General features: G+C 34.6%; 1 protein-coding gene and 1 pseudogene across 2 annotated transcripts; one reads left to right on the top strand and one right to left on the bottom strand.

Annotated features, from left to right (window-relative positions):
• Nucleotides 1-10,935: 10,935 nt before the first annotated feature.
• On the top strand, nt 10,936-15,052 carry LOC133688335 (microtubule-associated protein 70-5-like). 2 transcript variants are annotated; one of them, XM_062107788.1, is made up of 11 exons: nt 10,936-11,380; nt 11,861-11,946; nt 12,237-12,302; nt 12,400-12,570; nt 12,675-12,845; nt 12,933-13,088; nt 13,218-13,364; nt 13,540-13,611; nt 13,694-14,302; nt 14,391-14,538; nt 14,692-15,052. In XM_062107788.1, the coding sequence occupies exons 1-10, from the start codon at nt 11,263-11,265 to the stop codon at nt 14,523-14,525; spliced, it is 1,731 nt and encodes a 576-aa protein (XP_061963772.1). In that variant the 5' UTR covers nt 10,936-11,262; the 3' UTR covers nt 14,526-14,538; nt 14,692-15,052. The 2 variants fall into 2 exon arrangements, with proteins under 2 accessions (XP_061963772.1, XP_061963773.1); XM_062107789.1 differs by lacking the exon at nt 10,936-11,380 and adding an exon at nt 11,427-11,588.
• Nucleotides 15,053-18,526: 3,474 nt separating this feature from the next.
• On the bottom strand, nt 18,527-20,249 carry LOC133687854 (pentatricopeptide repeat-containing protein At4g16390, chloroplastic-like; annotated as a pseudogene).
• Nucleotides 20,250-20,764: the final 515 nt, after the last annotated feature.

Genomic DNA, 20,764 nt, shown 5'->3' with positions numbered 1-20,764 from the left:
TGAAATCCTTTAGCCACAAGTCGTGCTTTGTGACGTTGAATTGTGCCATCTGGGTTATGCTTTACTCGAAATACCCATTTGCAGCCAACAAGATTTTGAGAGGAAGAAGGAGGAACCAATGTCCAAGTTTTATTTTTCAGCAAAGCATTGATTTCATCAGCCATTGCAGCACGCCATATCGCATGTTTAGAAGCTTGAGTATAGCATGTAGGCTCTGTAGTTTCAATGGCAGTGAGGAGAGCACGAGGAATTGGATATTTGATAGTTCCATCCGTGTGAATTTTAGGTTGCACAATACCATGCTGTAAACGTGTCCTCCTGGGTGAATAAGGTGGCGCAGGAAGAGACGGAGGAGCAGGTGATGAAGATGTGGATGTTGCTGGAGGATTAGAGACAGGAGAAGGATCACTTGAGACCAGCTGTGGAATAGTTGCATCAGGGGCAGATGGCTGAAGAGAGGTGGACTCTATCTGTGAAGTAACTGGATGTAATGAACGTCGGCGCTGATAAGTGAGGATGGGGGCAGCGGTGGGCGCCAGAGACTGGGATGGAGCCGATGATGCTGTAATCGGGAATTCAATACCCACTTCATGCTGCTCTGGTTGAGACACAAGATAAGGAGAGGAGTTGTTCTCAGCAGGTGGATGTGGAGCAGAAGGAGCAAGCTGTGGGAGTTCTGAGCTAGACAAAAGTGTGAATTCCAATGAGCCAGCATCGGAAACTGAATGTGCCTGCAACTGTTTATAAGGAAAAATTGTTTCGTTAAAAATAACATGCCTAGAAATATAGACACGACCGGTGGTAGGATCTAGACAACGATAACCTTTGTGTTGAGAACTGTAACCAAGAAAGACACACTCAATGCTACGACTCGAAAGTTTATCAGAGACATAAGACCCAAGATGAGGAAAACAGGAACATCCAAAAACCCGAAGAGAGGAATAGGAAGGTGGGCTACCATAGAGACGAGTATGTGGAGTATCCCAATCCAGAGTGGGTGTAGGAAGAAGATTAATAAGGTAAACAGAGGTCAAAACAGCTTCAACCCAAAGATTATGTGGAGTACCAGAAGTGAGAAGGAGACTGCGAGTCATTGTAGCAATATGGCGGTGCTTACGTTCGGCAAGGCCATTTTGTTGTGGTGTGTGGGGGCAAGAAAATCTTTGTTGAATTCCCAAGGCTTTACAATAATGAGAAAAGGCATTATTGACATATTCTGTCCCATTATCACTTTGAAGAAATTGAATGGTGTGGTGAAATATGTTTTGAATCTTGGCAACTAAAGTTTGAAAATGAGTGAGGACTTCATTTTTGCGACGCATGGGGTAAATCCAAGTATAGCGTGAGAATTCATCAGTAAATAGAACATAATATTTGAAACCACTTATAGAAATGGTAGAGGAGGACCAGACATCACTATGTATAATATGAAAAGGAGTGGTAGCAGTCTCTTTGTTGGAATTAAAAGGTAATTGGTGAGACTTGCTAAGTGCACAGTCTCGACAAAAAGAAGGAAAGGACAATTTGGAATTAATTGTAGGACTTAGACGAGCGAAGACATTTGATGACGGATGACCCAAACGATTGTGCCAGATAGAGGAGTGAACGGAAGCAAGGGCTTGTGGAGAAGTAGAGACGCTTGATAGATTAAGCGGATACAAACCATCTTTACAAGGGCCCTGAAACAATAGACATCCAGTGCGTAAGCAATAGATTTGATAGAAGTCAGGTGCAAAGAGAAAGAAAACATGATTATCTTTAGTGAAACGAGCAACAGATAGAAGATTTTTACGAATGGATGGAATACGGAAGACATTTTGTAGAGTGAAGGTGGAAGAGCCTAATGAAAAAGGAAGGTTACCAGTATGGGAAACAGACATTGAGTCCCCATTACCCATATAGACATTATGCGGCCCACCATAAGGTTGAGAATTATTGATGGGCATGGCTGTCATGTGATGAGTTGCACCGGTGTCCGGGTACCAGTTTGGATCAGCAGCATAATGTACACCAGCAAATGGAGTGGCAGTGTTTGGACCAGAAAATCTATGTGGACATTGAGAAAGTCCATGGTGACTCGAGTGACAATTGGGACACCATTGAGGTGCTGGGCCAAGAATACCATTTGGTGGAGGACGAGCAGCCCAAGCTGGTGAAGTAAATGGCCCCAATGAAGGCACATGTTGCTGTTGCATAGGAAAAGAAGACCCAACCTGTGACTGTGGAGTGGTGCGCTGCTGAGAATAGCGACCACGTCTGAAGCGACCATTACTGGGACGACCACTGGTGGGAAATTGGTGGCTGGTATTAGGGCGGTGATCACGACGGGTAGAAGGAGTGTGATTGTGATTGAAAAGAGCGATGGCTGTAGGAGAATCAGCAGGACGAGATTGTTGAGCATCAAAAGAGAGAATTCGAGCCCGAAGTTCAGTGAAATCTGGGAGAGGAGGATTTTGAGTGAGGACAGTACGAAGCATGAGATAATCAGGGCCAAGACCATGAAGAGTGGCGATGACTAAATCCTCATCAGGAACAGGCTTGTTAATAGAAATCAAAGCATCAGCAATTGATTTAGCATGACGAAGATAAGTGTCAACAGATTGAGTGCCTTTATTGAGATCAAGAAGTTGCATTTTGAGATTGGTTGCACTTGCTACAGACTTTTGAGAAAAGTGACGTTCAAGACAGTCCCAAATTGCCTTTGATGTGTCAAAACCAATGGTAAGCTGTGCAATGTTTTCTGTCAGAGTGGTGGTGAGGATGCTAACAATTTGTTGGTCGATGATGAACCAGCTAGCATGATCAGGATTAGGAATGGATCTTGCAGATTGAGTGTCAGTAGTCAGGATGGTGAGAGATGGTTCAGGAATGGTGCCATCAACATATCCCCAAAGTTTGGCACCGTGAAGATAGGGCTTGATTTGCCGAAGCCAGGTGAGATAATTGGTTTCAGTAAGTTTGGTGAATTGAGCAGTATTTTGAGAGAGAACCGAAGAGATGGTGGCCATGAGAAAGAAAAAGAGAAAAGGAAGAGAAACACTAAAAGAAGAGAGAAATAGGTGAGGATCTTAGGTTTAGGCTGATACCATGTAGAAAATGGTTTTTCTTATTGCCTCTGTTTACAATATACAGCTATATATATAGCAGAGTTTGTTTGACTGTTACAAGAATTATAAATAGCATTAAAAACTATAATTACTAAGAATCAAAACTGATCTTCGGTTACTCAATCAGTTTTGATTGAGAAGAGGAAATCTCTCTTCAGTTACACAATCAGCAGAGGATATCTCTCTAACACTTTGTGTCTTGATCAGTGAAGCGATTGGGGCAAGCTGGAAATAAAAATAAAAATATCAACATGATCCAACACTTTCATATCTGGTAGTGATCATTTTGAAACACTGTGTTTCCTCGAAACTTCATTTTCTATAGCCTTAAAGAACCCATGACGTTAATTTACAGTGGATGAACACCCACGTCCATTTACATTCATCAAGAGGGAAAACGATAACTTCATTAGAAAATAAATAAGTTATTCCTAGAGCAAAATCTGTATGATATCTTAACTTAGCAGGTTTCGATCGCATGCATTCCCAGCAATGTAATCCTTGATATATTTTGCCAATTTTAATTCAAAGAGTTCACAATATTCAACGAGTTCAGATTCACTTCAAGCTAATCTCCACGCTCCATCGAAGATAAACATTGCCTTTTAATTCGTGCTTATGATCTTATATGGAGTGCATAAAATTCATATCGAATTGAACTTAGCAATAAAGCTATTACTATTTCAATTGCCTATATAAAGCACATTTAACATAATAACTTTGGCTTTAATGTGAGAATTAAAACTTAACAATATATATAATTTAGTAGCTGATTTACTTATTCCATTAATTCAAAACATATATAAGAAGGAATAAATTTCAGAGCTACCTGCATGGCCCAGATGGCTTTACAGACCAATCGCAATAGTCCGCATCCCTTCCATTTTCATAAATATCGAACCAATGCAAGGTTGGTGAATCTTGCCATGTAAAAGTACAATAGAACAACGTTTTTTCCAGAGATATGTTTACAAAAATCAAATGTGACTGACTCCACGCGCGTTGGAGCAGCTTTTCACCAAGGTCATCGTTCCCGGATTTGCAATGAACAGTCAGAGCAACATTTTTGTCTGTGGCATTGGTGACAGTAATATATATAAAAGATTAATTAATATATAAAAAAATTAAACTAAATAACTTAAAAAATAAAAGAGAAGGTATTAATTTAAAAATAAATTAATTAAAAGAAAAAAACAAAAAAAAGAAACAAATTATTATTTTTTAAACATAAATATAGATATACAACGTATCACTCGTTGGTATATTCTTGGATCACTTTTGTTGATTGAAAAATTAGAGTTTGAATTTTAGGACTGCAAGAACTCAAATTTCAACTCATTTTTATTTAAAAAACTCTGGAAACATTATAGAAAAATCAATAAATTCAATTTCAACTCTAATTAAAACATCATAAAGTCATTTCAAAAATTAAAAATTTGATTAAATTAAAAAAATTTATGAATCTCAATCTATTTTTACCAATATAATTAAAGAGCAAAACCAACTTCATCAAATTTTTCTCTTTAAGACAAGTTAATTGAAATAAAGATTTGATTTTTTTATGGATAGAATGTGACTAACTAAAACAACTTTTCTCTCTAATTAGTTTTCAAAGATTTTCTTTCTCTTTCCTTAACATTTAATGAGTGAATTGTGATAAAAATAAAGTTTATAATTAAAATATAAAAATTGAAAAAGACAAGGAGAAAATTTAAAAGAAATAAAAACTTCAAGATTCAAGATAGGATTCGTGGAGGCTTAGCAACCATGTTCGACAAATAATCCAGATTTTGCACATTAATTTGGCAATTTCGGATATTTTAAAATAATGTATGTTAGATATATATTTTATAAAATTAAAAAAAGAGAGGAAAACGTCATGATATTTATATCTATATGTGTGTGTGTATGGATCAACTTCGATAATCTTATCTGCACCTTGACTCTTTAAACGAGACTTGCAAATAATTGGATTAGATGGTGAATATAAAATTTATTTTGAGTTATGCTACTAATTTTTTAATTTTTTTATAGAGGTATGCTATAAATGTATCATATACAAATCCAATTTTTCTAACTAAAATCTAATAGGGAAAATATAAAGTTAAATTACAATAATCTATTTAGGGTACAATGAAATCATAGAAACAATCTAAAAGACTAATTATTATATAGAAACAATTTAAATAAATAATTTAAAAAAAATAAGAGAAAGAGTATTAATGTAAATTAAAATTTAAAAATAAATTAATTAAAAGGAAACAAAAAACAAAAAAATTCTGAAAAAATTTCAAAATCCTTTCAAAAAAAAATTTATGGTTTTCTTGTATATTTTTCTATCAATTTTTATTAATATTGGTTTGTATTTTTATACTATAAAAATATAAATTCAGTATTAAAATACCTGATTTATCTGAAATGTTGCAAAACAATATATGAAAAAATAAAAAAATACCTTATTTTCATGCATATGGCAAAATCTCTTCAAATATAAAAAATATCTCATATCTTATTTTCATACAAAATAAAATTAAAAATAAATAAATGTGTTAGCATGCATTTTGAGCTTTAATAACTAGTTTATTAAAATCATGAGAACTAGATCCGTATTTTAAAAATAGCAAAAAATTATTTTGTTTTCTTTTAGTTTTTGAAATTACGAACTTATACGTAAGACTTATTCCTGATATTAAAAAAGTATTTTTTTTATTGACATTAATTAGAACGGTTAGGTTTTTATCTAATAAAATAAGGATCTCTTTACTGAGAAGAATTTGTCTTCAACCATAAACAACCCAACAATCAGACAACTAATTTAATCAAACAATTAAAAATACAGTTTATCTTAGATAAGACGTATTAGAGATGTTAATATATTTTCTTTACGTAACTAGTCTCCGTACCCGATCTCTGAGATCAATTAGGATTTCTAGTGATAAAAATATTAGGTAATGACTCTCATTCTCTCTTTGCATCGATAAAGAATAAGAATTCTTTGTCTTATCTATTTCCCCACACCACATACACTTGGATTATACCAGAAGAACATTCATCGTGATGCCATACACGTACAATAATAAGAACATTAATAAACTCACTTTCAATCCCAAACCATTCTAAAATCATTTTGAAAATTGAAAATCAAACCAAATTAAAAAAAATAATTTATAGACTTTAGTCTTTTTTTTTCCCCGATAAATATATGATTTAAAGGCAAAACCAACTTCATTAAACTTTCCTTTTTAAAACAAGCCAGTTGACATCAAGATTTGATTTCTTTTGGGGACATAATGTAGCCAATTGATCAAAATACTTTCCCTCTCCTATCCCGTTCTTGAAGAATTTCTCTCTTTTTCCTCAACATTCAATTACTTGAAATAAAGAATCACTAAAATTATTTATAATTCCGTGCAGTATTTTTTTTCTTGCTTGTTAAACGTCACACAAATCCATTTTTTATTCGATGGAGAAAATGATAATAATTAATTAACGATATCTAGAGTCATATCTTTATCTATCAAATTCAAAGAGGAAGTGAAAAGAAAGATATATACATATATAAACAGAAACATCCTTTACAATTTATTATTATTGGATATTACATCTTCGAAGCCGCTTTCATTTTTCTTCTCCAACTTTCATGAGAAAACCTATGCATAAACACTCATGCATTGATAGAGATCAAAAAGCACCAGATTAGACCTTAATCCTCCAGCTCTTGAAATCAAGACTAGAACCTCAACTTTTACTCGTATTTTTGGGACTGCTCAACGTTTTCTGGTTGCCCTGCAACATAATCAAGAAGCCCTTCGCCTGCTTTTTGATCACCATGAGAATCTGTAGCCATGTGTGTAACAGTACCTCCAAAGACTAAGATCAATATCAAGAATACAGCTGTTGAGGCCAATAAAGGCCAGAAGTAAGCAAGAATGGTGACTAGCCTAGGAGCAGCATATAACAATAAAGATAGAACAACTGAAGCGGTGATTGCTATAGCAAAGTGATGTCTATATTGCAAAAGCCTTTCTGGGATATCCATATGGCCAGAAAATTTACTAAGAAAAGTGCTCAGAGAAAGAGAGGCAGAGAGTAGGAGGAAGCAAGGAGAGAATGGTTTTGTCCTTGTTTTGATACAAGTGCAAATTAATTGAAATAATCTTCAACATTCATGCATTCACACATTGATAGAGAATAATTGTCAAAGGGAGATTCCTTTTCTTTCACAAATAATCATCCTCTCTGTAGCCTTTAAGTTTTTCTCTCATTTTCATACATCTCTAATTACTGAAATAACCTCATCACCAGACTAGTTTTAGCTAAATTATCTGCCAAAAATGTTTTCAGATTTCAAATTAAAGGCATTTTACTTTTTTTAGCTAAAATATATTGTTAGTATTTGATTGTCATGTTACTCCAAGCTTTCAAGTAGTTGACCATTATATTCTTTATATAGGGTTATAATTATTGTTTTAAATCTTAAATGTGGTTATAATCATTGTTTTATTTAAGATTCAATTTATTAATGAACTAGATTGGTTTACATTGAAAATAAAAATAAAAATAAAAAACTTAATTAATCTAATGAAAACTTAATCATTAACTCGTTGATTTTTAATTAAATAATATTATTTAAAAAAAATTAATATCAATCTAAGACTTGACCCTTACTACATATTAGGTTTTAAGACTATGGACATAAATAAAATGTAAATATAATATATAGTCTTATAAATATTGTAAATATTGTAATAAAACTCATTTATTTAATGTAAGCAATACCCATGCCATGATTGATATTTTTTTTGATAAATTAATCTTATAAGATTAATATTATTTAGATATACAGAAATTAAAAATGTAATTATCCCCTAAGGTAATAGACACTTGTGGGCAGTTAAAATTTTGGAAATTTATATATTAATGGGTTAAAATTGTTTTTACTTCATTTCGTATGAAGAGCTAAACAGTAAATAGTTGGTGTGCCAAGGGCAAAGGGGCACATTGGTCATTACCACCAAAACCGACAGAATGTTTTGGTATATGTTCTTTGTCCGCTTCTTGAATTGGTCGGCTACTTTATGACTTTTTTCAAGAAAAAAAGATTAGTGTACAGAGCAATTATTAGTTTTTTCCTCCCATGTGCTCATGGGTTTCAAGAACAGATTAGCTAGCCAGAGATCAAATCTGGTCCGGACTTTGCCGTTTACAGTTTTTTTTTTTTTTTTTTTTTATAAAAAAAATATTAAAATAATTAGGTTATGAATTGATGAGGTTAATCTAACTAAAAATATAAAAATAACTAAAATAATATTATTTTAATTATTATTTTTTTAAGTTGAGGGTTAGTTTTGTTTTTTTCTTCTTCTATTTCTTTCAATCCAAATTATTCCAATTCTTTATCACTTGGATCTTAAATTGATATGTAATATCGATCCGAGTTTTTAAAACTATGCTAAATAGTTATTTTAGTTTTAATTTATAGCAACCTTTCAATATTAGGTTCAACCCTTTAAATCATCACTTAATGAAGCTTTCTAGCATTTGCCTGCTATTCAAGAATGAAAATATTCAATCTAAAACCCTGTTAATTTTTTTTTAGTATTTTTAAATAATTTTAATATATAAATATCAAAAATAAATTTTAAAAAATAAAAAATATTATTTCAATATATTTTAAAGTAAAATTTTTTTTAAAAAATAACTACCATACTACTAGTCTGACTCTAAATCTAAAGATCATTTTACATTGAGCTATCCCCTATGAAGCACCTAAGTTGAGTCCATTATTGTGCTTTTTTATTTGGGCATCATTTGAACTAAGAAAGAAAAAAAAAACAAAGTAAACTACCATTCCCCTAGCAACTTGGACCTTCTTCTTAGAACCTGTTGAAGTAATGTCTAATGAAACTGCCCACTTCACTAATACAGAGGCCTGCATCTACCTTAGCCTCTCCACCATTTGGGGCCTGGATAGCTCAAATCTAGCAGCCTCTAGCCCAATATGATCTCCACCTCTTATACATTCAGAAAAGAAAGAACAGAACTTCCTATTTCAAGGGTCCAAGCAAAACAAGCGATGCGCAGAGTGCAAGCTGTATGAGAAGCTTAATACTCCTTTTCAGTTAAGTAATAATTAACAATTGAGAACCCAACAATATCATTAAGTTAATGAAAAACCCAATTGAAAGTTTTGGTTGTATGTAGGATTTGGTCATGGCCTCTCTTATTTTTTTAGGGCTAGCTTGGTGGTGGTGGTGGTGGTAAGGAAATGGGGGTGGTGGGGGTGGATTCTTTCCTTCGTCGTCTAATGAAAAAATGAAATGGAAACACCAAATAACAAGCTTAAAGATTGCCAAATGGCAGAGTGTCAAATAACAGCTGGATCTTCATGTATTTTTTTCTTGTATCCAATCATACTTACAAGCAAAGATGACACACAAATGATAAATATATTTATTCTTCGAAGCCACTTTAGTTGGTCCTTTTCGATTTGGAGTCATCAAGACCTCATTTTTCTTTGTTTCCTTTCAAAATCCCTTGAGTGGCTTTCACTAGCAACGAAAAAGGGGCATGGTTTAAGCAATGTTTAACGCTTAAGCAAATAACTATCTCCAAAACTTGAGCTTTCTATCAATATAACCTGACGATGACAAGACCAGAAAAAAAAAAAATCTAAGAAAAACATTAATAAGATGTTATGAACCTTAGCCGAGACATCACCTTCTTTTTTCTTCGGCTTTCTTGCGATAAAAATATCGAGTGTTCCGGGGTTTAATAGCTTTTATTTTTTTGTACATTTCACTTGAGAAAAACACTAAATTAATGTTTTTTTAATGATTTTTGACGGTTTTGATTTGCTAGTATATAAAAATAAAATAAAAATTATTTTAATATATTTTTAAATATAAAATACACTTAAAAACGTACCGTCCAGCACAATATCAAACACAAAAACCTATTACAATCGGTGTTGCTAATCAACTGTGTCTTCCACCTAATAAAGCTATAAGATAGGGTCCAAAAGTTATGTTTGAAAAACCCCATTGATGGTTTGGTAATGTGAGGAGCCGGAGTTGGTCAAGCTTACAGGACCCTTTTTCTCTCTTTTATATATATATATATATATATATATATATATATATATATATATATATATATATATATATAGGACACCTACCATATATGCTTAATAAATTAATCATGCTTTAGTTTCCACTTCTCCTACTAATATTGGCCAGTTTCTGGGTTCGAAGTATGGTGAATAAAGGGCACCAACAACCAATGCCCTTACTTAAATATTTGTACACATATCTATCACCAATCTTAACTGTACTTGTCAAAGATTAGGTGGTATAAAGATTCAAAACTGTTATCCCGATATGTAGTTCTAGCAATTCAAAGCTTAGATTCAACATCACTAATCAAACCTACTTCGAGCAAAAAATATTACTCCTTTGAATATATATATATATATATATATATATATATATATATATATATATATAAAACCCTAATGAAATGTGGATGCTTCTCTCGTTACAGAGATTCATATTTGAATTATGTATGGATTTTCTACTTAAAATATTAGAGAAAAAAGAATAAATAATACTTACTTCAGATATTAGCTTATAATTTAATCAAAACCCGTGAATGCATCGTGTAATGTATGGATTTTCTATTTAAATTGGACCAATTTAGTTTTCAGACGTAACAACTAATGCAAAGATATATATATATATATATATATATATATATATATATATAGGAGATAATGTTGTATGGGATGGGATTATGATTTAGTTAAGGAAAATTAGGATTTTGAAAATAAAAGAAAGTAACGGTTACAATCAAAATATGAATGAAGAGATAATGAAAGCCGACTAGGCCGGCCTGTGATGGAAAATGTGGTTTTCATATTTTGCTTCACACGAAGGGAAGCTCCAATCCTCTCTTTGCGGTCAATTCCTTAAAGGGATGGACTCTTTTGAGTGACATACTTTTTTTCTGTATCTTATGTTTATCTCTAACAAAACCCTCTTATGTTGTCTAATAAAACCCCTCATCTTGTAGTTGTTCTTGGAGCTTGTGTGCTTTATTATTGTTAAACATTTTCATTTTGTTTCAAACTTTAAGGTCGTAATAAGAAAGGGAAAAGATGGTGGGGTATGGTAATGAAGAACAAGTTCTTGGAGGAGTAGGAAGTGAAGATCTCTCCCTTTCTCACCCTGACCCTATTGTCTTAGAGCTCAACCGATTACAGAACCTTCTCAAAGGTTTGCCATGTCTTATCCTAAAGTAAACTAAGTTCATGAAAACATGCATTGACATGCACATGTTTAGTTCTTCTGAGTTTATCAGTTCAAGTTAGGCTGAATTTTCTTTTGGGGTCGTGAAATTCTGTGAAAACATGAAGTGAAAAATGACACGGGGTTTGGTTTTTGGTTCTGAATTTATGGCCTATGGTAATAATTCTCACCACAGGTAATTGCTGTTCACCTGTGTAAATAATTAGGAGCATGTAATTTGGAAAATGACAGCACATTATCATAAGATTTAAGTGTAATTTGATGTCAAAATTGAAGTCCTGCATTTTGACTTTTATCATTCTAGGCTACTGTAAAAGTTCTAGTGCCATTGAGGTTTCTTGTTTTTTGCTCTTTTAACTGTTCTGTTCTTGTCTCCTAGCATTTCTTGTGATCCAAAATAAGCATTAGAATGTCTTCTGATGGTTTTTTTTTTCATCATTGTTTCAGAGAAAGGAAGAGAGCTGGGGGCTGCACAAGGAGAAATTAAGGCTTTGAGGGCAACTGAAGCTTTGAAGGATAAGGCTATCGAAGAGGTAAGCAAGTTTTGTGGCTACATAGCCTGGAAATTTTATCTCTATCATGCGGTATTTAAAGCACATACATCTGTTATGAAATGGCTTTTTATATTGTACTGTGTCAGAGATTGTAGTTTATGCCATTTAGATAATGTTTTGTAGAAAGTAATGATTCCATTACATGATCTTCTATTATGTTTCCATCAAAGGTTTAATTGGAATCTTGTCTGACAAGAAATAACAAGTTTCAAACTCTTTTTGTTCAGTTTAATAGAACTGACACTTCTGAGGTTTCCTGGTTTTTCCAGTTCAGGAATGGAGTTGGTAAACTGGAAGAAAAACTTGGTGTCATGGAAAATCTTGTAGAGAGCAAGGTATGCTAGGTTCCTCCTGAAATTTCATAGAGTTAGGTGTAAAGAATCATGATCTGTGGGACTAAAATGACCTTTGTTCAAACCTGATTCATTGCAGAATCTTGAAATCAGGAAGATAACAAATGAAAAGAAAGATGCATTAGCAGCACAGTATGCTGCGGAAGCAACTCTTAGAAGGGTCCATGCAAATCAGAAGGATGACGATTCTCCTCCTATTGAGTCGGTCATTGCTCCTCTTGAGGCAGAGATTAAAATGTATAAAAATGAGGTATGGTAATGAAGTGAGATTGTTTTCAAAGAATCAATAGAGTATGAGAACGCCATACATTTTCTTACATGGATTGTAGTTTTCTTACCTCTTGGTATTTCCAGATTGCAGTACTGCAGGAGGATAAGAAGGCAATGGAGCGTCTTACCAAGTCAAAAGAATCAGCTCTGCTTGAAGCAGAGGGAATCTTGCGAAGTGCTCTAGAAAGGGCTTTAATAGTCGAGGAGGTTCAGAACCAAAACTATGAGTTGAAGAGACAGATTGAAATCTGCCAGGTACTATTCTGTAAAATATTTGGTTAATTGTTTTCATATGTTATGTAGATTTTGCGTGATGCGGATGTGGAAGTATATCACATGCAGGAGGAGAACAGAATTCTAGAGAAGACGAATCGCCAAAAAGTTTTGGAGGTTGAAAAGCTTAGCCAGACCATTCATGAACTTGAGGAGGCAATTCTAGCTGCTGGAGCTGCGGCCAATACTATCCGTGACTATCGGAGACAGATTTCTGAACTAAATGTATGTTTCATTCTTATATGAGTTCATCTAAGTGATTTTGTTCAGAATTATTGTTGTTTCTTCCTTGATTGTTAAACTCCATATCCCGACTGATTTAGATATCTGCCCTTTACTTGCTCAACTTTTCAGGAGGAGAAGAGGATTCTGGAGAGGGAGCTAGCCAGAGCCAGAGTTTCAGCAAACCGAGTTGCAACTGTGGTGGCTAACGAGTGGAAGGATGAAAATGACAAGGTCATGCCTGTCAAGCAATGGCTTGAAGAGAGAAGGCTGCTGCAGGTATTTCAATAACCAGAAACTTGGTTTCGTTTTTGGTTTTCACAAGTGATCGCCAAGAAAGAGTAGAGCATGTATTAGACATTTGCACTGGCACTGACAGCGGAAAATGAAATCTTGACAAAGTTAAATTCATTTTGCTTGTGTACTATTTCTAATTCCATCCCTTTATTTGTAGGCGGAGATGCAAAGATTAAAAGATAAGCTAGCTATATCAGAGAGAACAGCTAATGCAGAAGCACAGCTGAAGGTAAAATTTTTGACATTTCTTCCATTTTGTTAATGTCGTCTTGTATCTTGGTCTATTAATTGAAATGTTTCTGTCACTGAAGGAAAAATTGAAGCTGAGGCTAAAGACATTGGAAGAGGGCTTACAGCATGTATCGAGTTTCTCTGTGAACCCTAATGCATCCTGTGGATCCCCTAAACCAGGAAAAACCAGTAACATACTAGGATTTTTAACAAGCAATGGAGGAATTAGAAAGAGGTCTGCATCACAGCCAAGGGGTTCCACCATCAGTAGAAGTTCTCCTTTCCAGCAGCCAAATATTGAAACTGAAAATGCCAACGCTGCTGGAATCCAAAATCGAGCTGATTGCTTCAAGAAGAAGAGTGGTTCTGGAGAAAACTTGTTGAGGAAAGGTATGTGGGTGTCTAGAAGTAAAGTTGTTGATAGCGGAGGAAAGGAAAATGCAGAAGTGAAGACAAACACAGATTCGTATATCGACAAACACAAGAACAACGATACAACAAGTTCAGCAGAAACGAAGAACAAAGTTGGTGGAAATGAAGATTTGCAAAACAAGGGAGGTACCATTTCTTCGAGCGAGGATGTTGTTTCAGGATTCCTATATGATAGGCTTCAAAAAGAGGTCATAAATCTAAGAAAATATTGTGAGACTAAAGAAAGTAATTTGAATGCTAAAGATCAAGAAATTCAGGTGAAGTAATAGCAACTAACTCTCTCTGGCTTAAATCCATAATTCCATATTCTATTAGGTGTTGACTGTATCAGAAAATTATTTTCAGATGCTCATGAAGAAGGTTGATGCCCTAACAAAATCCATTGAAGTAGAGTCCAGGAAAGTGAAGAGAGAAGCGGCTGCTAGAGAAAAAGAAGCTGTATCAGCAAAACCAAATAAACCAAAAAGATTTGGAGTATAAACTACTCAAAAAGGTTGGTAAAACCTGCCAAAAAACTATGATATATTTTTAGGCTTAATCTTTTCAATTTCTATCGATCATTTATTACTGCAAGTAACTGTACTTGGAAATAGAGTTTTCGATATTGTGATAATAATAACCCTTTTAGTTCTTCGGATCACCGCAGGGAAACCGAGCATCTTGAAGACTGCTTGGATTGGATATAGCTGAAGGCTACCTACCCGAAATTCATTTTATTCTTCAACCATGTCTTATGATTCTTCGTTGTAAATACGGACTGTTTTACTGATTCTAGCTAGTTGAAATAAAGTTCTGAGTCAATGGACAGAGGAGTTCTGAAATGTAACATCCTAGGATAGAGCTGAAAGTTGTGTTCATTGTTGCTTGAGATTACCTGAATGCTTTTGCTTGAGATTACCTGAATGCTTTTGGTTTTGTGTATATGGAAAGTTGAAGTGTGCAAACATCTGAGGATTTGTAATCAAGGAAATTGGATCCAAATAAAAAAGCAGAGATTGTCTGAAGAACTGCAACAAATGTTATAAATCATCATCTTCCCTTTCCACTCCCCCTTCTTGCACATTCTAAATGTTCATCACAGAAGACTTAGAATTCCAGTCTTGCTGCAGTTTCAAAGCAAGACACTTTTATGCCCTTCTTAAGAGACTGGTTACTTGCATAATCGTGTCTGCCTTGAACAAAATAAATCAATACATGAACAGCATGTTTGACATGTACAGAATTTCTTGATCTTCACTCTTTTTTCTTTCCTTTTTTTTTTTACAATCGAGAGTGCTACGGCTTGAGCCTCGTATCTCTAACCAAACCTCTGCCTCCTACCACCTGAGCTAACCCCTGATAGCAAGTACAGGTAGTAATCTTCCTAGTTTGGTTCAAAAAACACAGGAAGATCTAAGAAATCTATTATTGATTGATTACAACCACAATGTGCATGTAGCACAGACTGCTCTAAAACAACAAAACCAGAGGGTGCAATACATGGAGAAAATAAATCCAAAAACACCTCTCCAGTTTCTTGAGAGCCTACAATGTATCATCTACTATACTTTCATATACTTTCCAGGCTACGGCAGAGCTATATTCTATATCGCTCCATCTTTTTTTGGAAACTGAATTATAATGCAAATGAAGAGTTGGAAAACTCCCACCATTTAAAACTTCTGCACTTCTGGAATGGTAACTAAAGATGGCCGCCACTTTCGTTCTCCTTCCTTAAAACTTTCAGAGAATCGAACAGCGATTCCTTTTGACCTGAACTGCTTTGAATTTCTCAGCAGCAACTCCAACTGCTGCCTAGTCACCACAATCTTGACTTTCCTGCTAGCACAAGTTTGTTGTCCGGCCAATTTCGACGAGACCTCAAGTCTACAAGGTTGACCAAGGGAAGGCATAAGGTAATAAACTTCCCCAGGTTCCAGCCTGGTGTCAGGCGGCAATGGTACATAAGGTAGCGCACTATGCACCAACATATAACCACCGTAGCGGCCGGATGTGATCTTCTTAACCCGCGTTGAGGATTTAAACTGCTTTTCTCCTCCATTATGGATGAGAACTTTGCTCCTCTCTGCAGATGAATATGACAGAACATCAATGCAGTTTCCCATTGTGCAATATACAATGATGTTTTGAACTAGTACTGTGATGATCCTCAATTTATAGTATGATTTTATTTGACTTCATCTTGGAGACAATTTGACGTGCAGGCCATCACATCTAAGGAAAGATATCATTTTGATAATATTATCTTAAAAATGTCAATGGTCTGTGCATCACCTGCATTGTTCAAAATATAAATACATGGGGTGTTTCAGTTTTTATTAGAAAAAATATTATTCAAATCTTACTAGATTTTTCTATGATTATGTTTGTAACTTTAGAGTCTGAAAACACCTAATTTTATCTTCTTTATTAGAATTTTTTAATAAAAAATGTTGATTTTCCAATAAAACGATGTCGTTTCTTACCTCCAAGAAAAAAAGGTATGATCAAATATAAGCTTGATCGAGAATTTTAAATCTTAGGCGACAAAGTTGACAGAAAATTTGTGCAGGGAAAAATCAAGACTGCCTAAATAGTCGGGGGCATGTTTTAGGTTTGCCCTTCTTTTTTTTTTTTTTTTTTTTTTTTTCATTTGGTGCCCAAAAATTCAAATGCTATTAAGTAATATTCTAATAAAAGGCGTAGGAATATTCCCCACGGCACTGTTCACCAAGAAATAAATCATTTTGATTGCCCTAATGAATTTTTTTGATCTCTTTTCTTTTATTACACTCTCATAGATCCAAATTGATGGTCATTTAAAACTCTTTTATTAAGGAAGAGAAAAATTAAAAAATAAGAGACTAAAATGAAAAACACAGCAAAAAAGATAGTTTTGCTAAAATTAGGGCTAAACGTACACTTTAGTCTTCCAACATTTTAGATTATAAGCTTTCAATTCCTAATAATTTATGAAATTCAATTTCGATCCCAAACTTTATTTTTCTTATTTTTTGGTTCTTGATTTAAGAGAGAAGAGGAAGAGTGGTTGGATTCAGGTTGTAGAAAGAAATAGTCTTAATTGAAACCGATTCTAGTCATAAAAACAGGTGATTTTTTATTTCAATGGTTTTCTTTTGATAAGTAAAGTTTAGATTATGTGTTGTAACCTATTTTGGGTCTCCACACAAAAAAAATACAAAAAAACCAAAAAATAATAAGCAGTAAGAAGAGAATGCCAAAGCACCCAGAAAATGGCTAAAAATTGGTTGAGGAGGTTTAAAAATACAAAGATTGAAATTTGATAATATATTATTAACTGATGAAAGCTTGACTGACAAAGAAAATTCAATTTGAAAAAGAAATGTCCAAAATCAAATGTTTATGGACTTAATTAAATTTATTAAAGGTTTAATTGAGTTGATGAAGAGTTTGATTGCAAGAAAAAATGATTTTGAAGCCAATTTGGGTTTTAATTGAAAGAAATTAAAGTTTTGGGTCAAATTATAATTTTTGAGAGTTGATTTGGTCAAATCAAGGGCTTAATTGCATAAATATTAAAATTTAATTGCCAATTGAAAACTTGATTGAAGAAATCTAAAACCAAGAACCAAATAAAAAAAAAGCGCACAAATAAAGGGATTGATTTGAAAAATTAATATTTTAGTGCTTTTTCTCTTTTAAATGAAACGGTGTTGTTTCATTCACTATTAAAAAAAAAAAAGAGTCAAAACATTGTTGTTTTGAACGATACTGTGAGCCTTTTTCTTTCTCTAGAAGCGCAAGGCAGGGGAAAAAGAAGCTTTTTGTCCCCCTGCTTTTCTCCTCTCCCTCTCTCTCTCTTCTAAAACCCGAAGACAAACTCGATAATAACCCCCGCTTGCCTAAACTCTGAACTGTAGCCTATCACCAGATAAAAAAAACAGAGGGGACAGAGAGGCCTTGAAGTGGCTGCCTAGTGGCCGCCCAGCCGCCTACCCTGTGCCATAACTAGACAGGGATAATAGCTCGTTTTCCACTTATAAATACCAGGGGAGAGAGAGGGTCAAGGGGGTGGAAAAAAAGAAAGAATGGGGGAAAGTATAGAGAGAAGAGAACAGAACAGGAGGAGGGGATTTTAGGATAAAAAAGAGAACGAAAACAAAGAGAGAGGAGAGAACTGAAAAACAGGGGAGAAAAAAGAGAAAAAAAACAAGGGGCGGATAGAGAGAAAGAAGAGAGGAGAAGAACAGAGACAGAGAGGGGAGAAACATAACAGAACAGAGAGAAGGAAAACAAAAAAAAACGAGAGAGAAGAGAGAGAGGCGAAAGACCAGAAAGAGAGAGAGAACAAAGAATACGAAGAGAAACAGAGAAGAACAAACAGACGAGGAGGAGGAAAAATAACAAGCTTGCTGAGCTCTTCATTTGGTGTTTGAGTCATCACATTCAGAAGACAGCCACAGAACCGATCATCTGGAGTTATAACCAATTCAAAAATTCTGTTAAATGTCTTCACAACATCATCAATGCGTTGGGCTTTTCCTGGATAAGTGATGTCAAGATAAAAATATTAGGCTGAAAGCCTGCTTCGAACATCTCATTCAACGTATTCTCTGCCTCGGAAACTTTCCCACAGCATGAGAAAATGGTAATCATGGATGAGAAAGTCCAGCTATCAGGCATGATTCCAGAACTCTTCATGTCCTCAAAAATCTCAACAGCTTTATCCACGTGGCCAAGATCAGCACACATAGCCAATATGGAGTTATAAAGAACTACAATCAATCCCAACCCCTTTTCCTTCATTTCCTAATAAATTTTAAACGCATCATCTCCGTAACGAGCTCTACCATACGCATGCAGAAGAGCTGCATATGTCACAAAACTTGGTGACAACCCATTGTCAATTATATCCTGATAGAATTTCTTCACCTGCCAAGGCCTCTTGGCTCTTCCCATGGCATCTAACAAAATGTTGTAAATGACCAAATTTGACTTAACACCTAAAGCCTTCATTTCTTCATAAACATTCAAACACCCATCAAAATTCCCAGCAACCTTATAAATCCTAATCAATGTAGAGAACGTCGTTGCATCTAGCCGCCACTCCCCCGTTCTAGCACGGTCATATAAGCTCAATGCCTTTTCAACATTACCAGCCCGCCCATACGAATCAATCATAGTCGAAAAGGTAACATCGTCAGGTTCAAGCCCAATACTCGGCATTTTCTCAAACCACTCAACTGCCTTATCAGCTAAATTAAACAACCTAGCACAACTAATTATTGTCGAAAACGTAAAATTATCAAGCTTAACACCTCTCTCAAGCATCTTATCGAACAACTTCTCGGCTTTATCCAAATCTCTTCCTTTCCTAAAAACTTTCAAAGTCACATTGTAAACAATAACCTCTATTAAACTTCAACCTCTCTTGAAAAAACTTAAGAGCCAACAAAGCAGAATCCGGATTCGACATGTTATTAAGAATAACAACGGCATCTTGCTCTAACAATTTACCATCAAGTTCACTCAAAACATTAAGGACATCATGTTTATTTGGGCTACAAGAATTCAGATACTTAGCTGCATTAACAAGTGAAGTATACTTGGCATCGTAGGAACGTTTTCTGAGAATTGAAGCTCTAGAGCTTTTGGGGTTGACCCAGATGTAAGATTTTGAAGAAGACCCAGTTTTTTCCTTGAAGTTTGAATCTTTTGAGGTCTCTTGTCGTGGTATTTCTTCGTCTTGCAATGAGACATTGGTTATTTGAAGAGAGGTTGCTCTTGATTGAGAAGAGAGAGTGTTTATCTTCGAAGAATGGTAGAAGTTGTTGTTTAGGTTTCTTGATTTTGAGTATCTTGAAGAAGATGAAGGGGTGTTGCAGAGAGGTTTATAGAGAGAAGAAGGTGAAGAGCAGAGGTTGTATGCCATTTGTGTGTCTGTGTTTTGGTTTTGGAGAGGGAAAGAAGAGGGACCTTATCAACTTGACTAGCAGCACGAATGATATTTTAGGGGTGGCAGCGTCCTTCTCTATCTACCTTCTCTCTTGTTTTACCAAATTTATCGCAGTGCTGTAACCAAGTAGTTGTTCGGCATAGTTTTTATTCTTGCTGTGCAGGATATGCAAAGTCCCATCTCCAATCTCAAAAACATGCCTCTTCTCTAATTTGTGTTGTGCAGGATAATAGCAAAGTCTTCTTTCAAAGTAAAATCTTGAACCTTAAATATCTATCGAGATTGTGCCTTCACCTTTTACTTTCAAGGAATAACATCAAGAACTTCAGCTTGGAACTTCTTGAAGATCTCGAAAGTAAGTATTGATTGTTCACGATTGTTTTTCAATGGCGATGGAGACTTCAAAGATGGTTTTCCTACTCCATGTGTTAAAATCAGCAAGAGCTTCTTCCTTTTCTCTTTCCCGTAAAGCTTCCTTGTGCTTCTCGCTCTGCAAACTCTTTCATTGTAGTTTTCTTGTTCACGTACTCGTCAAAAAAATATTTTATGCTTGCGATCGTCACACAAGGATTGAATCCAGGCATCATCAATGAGATAAAAAAACCCTTCATCATTTTCCACCAACAATCCTCAATTTATTTCGGTTAGTTTTTTTAATCTAAGATCGAATTAAACCGAAAATACTCCACCTTTTACTCTTGATTTTAATTGGTTTAAACCATCTCTCCATCTGAAGGATCGATGACTAAATATGTTAATTGATTTGAAGAATGCTAATTGTGCTATGCGTAAAAAATAACTT

The sequence above is a fragment of the Populus nigra genome, chromosome 3 (genome assembly GCF_951802175.1).
Source record: "Populus nigra chromosome 3, ddPopNigr1.1, whole genome shotgun sequence".
NCBI classification, from domain to species: Eukaryota; Viridiplantae; Streptophyta; class Magnoliopsida; order Malpighiales; family Salicaceae; genus Populus; species Populus nigra.
The sequence above is the reverse complement of the archived record's forward strand: the minus strand, read 5'-3'. Positions and strand labels throughout refer to the sequence as shown.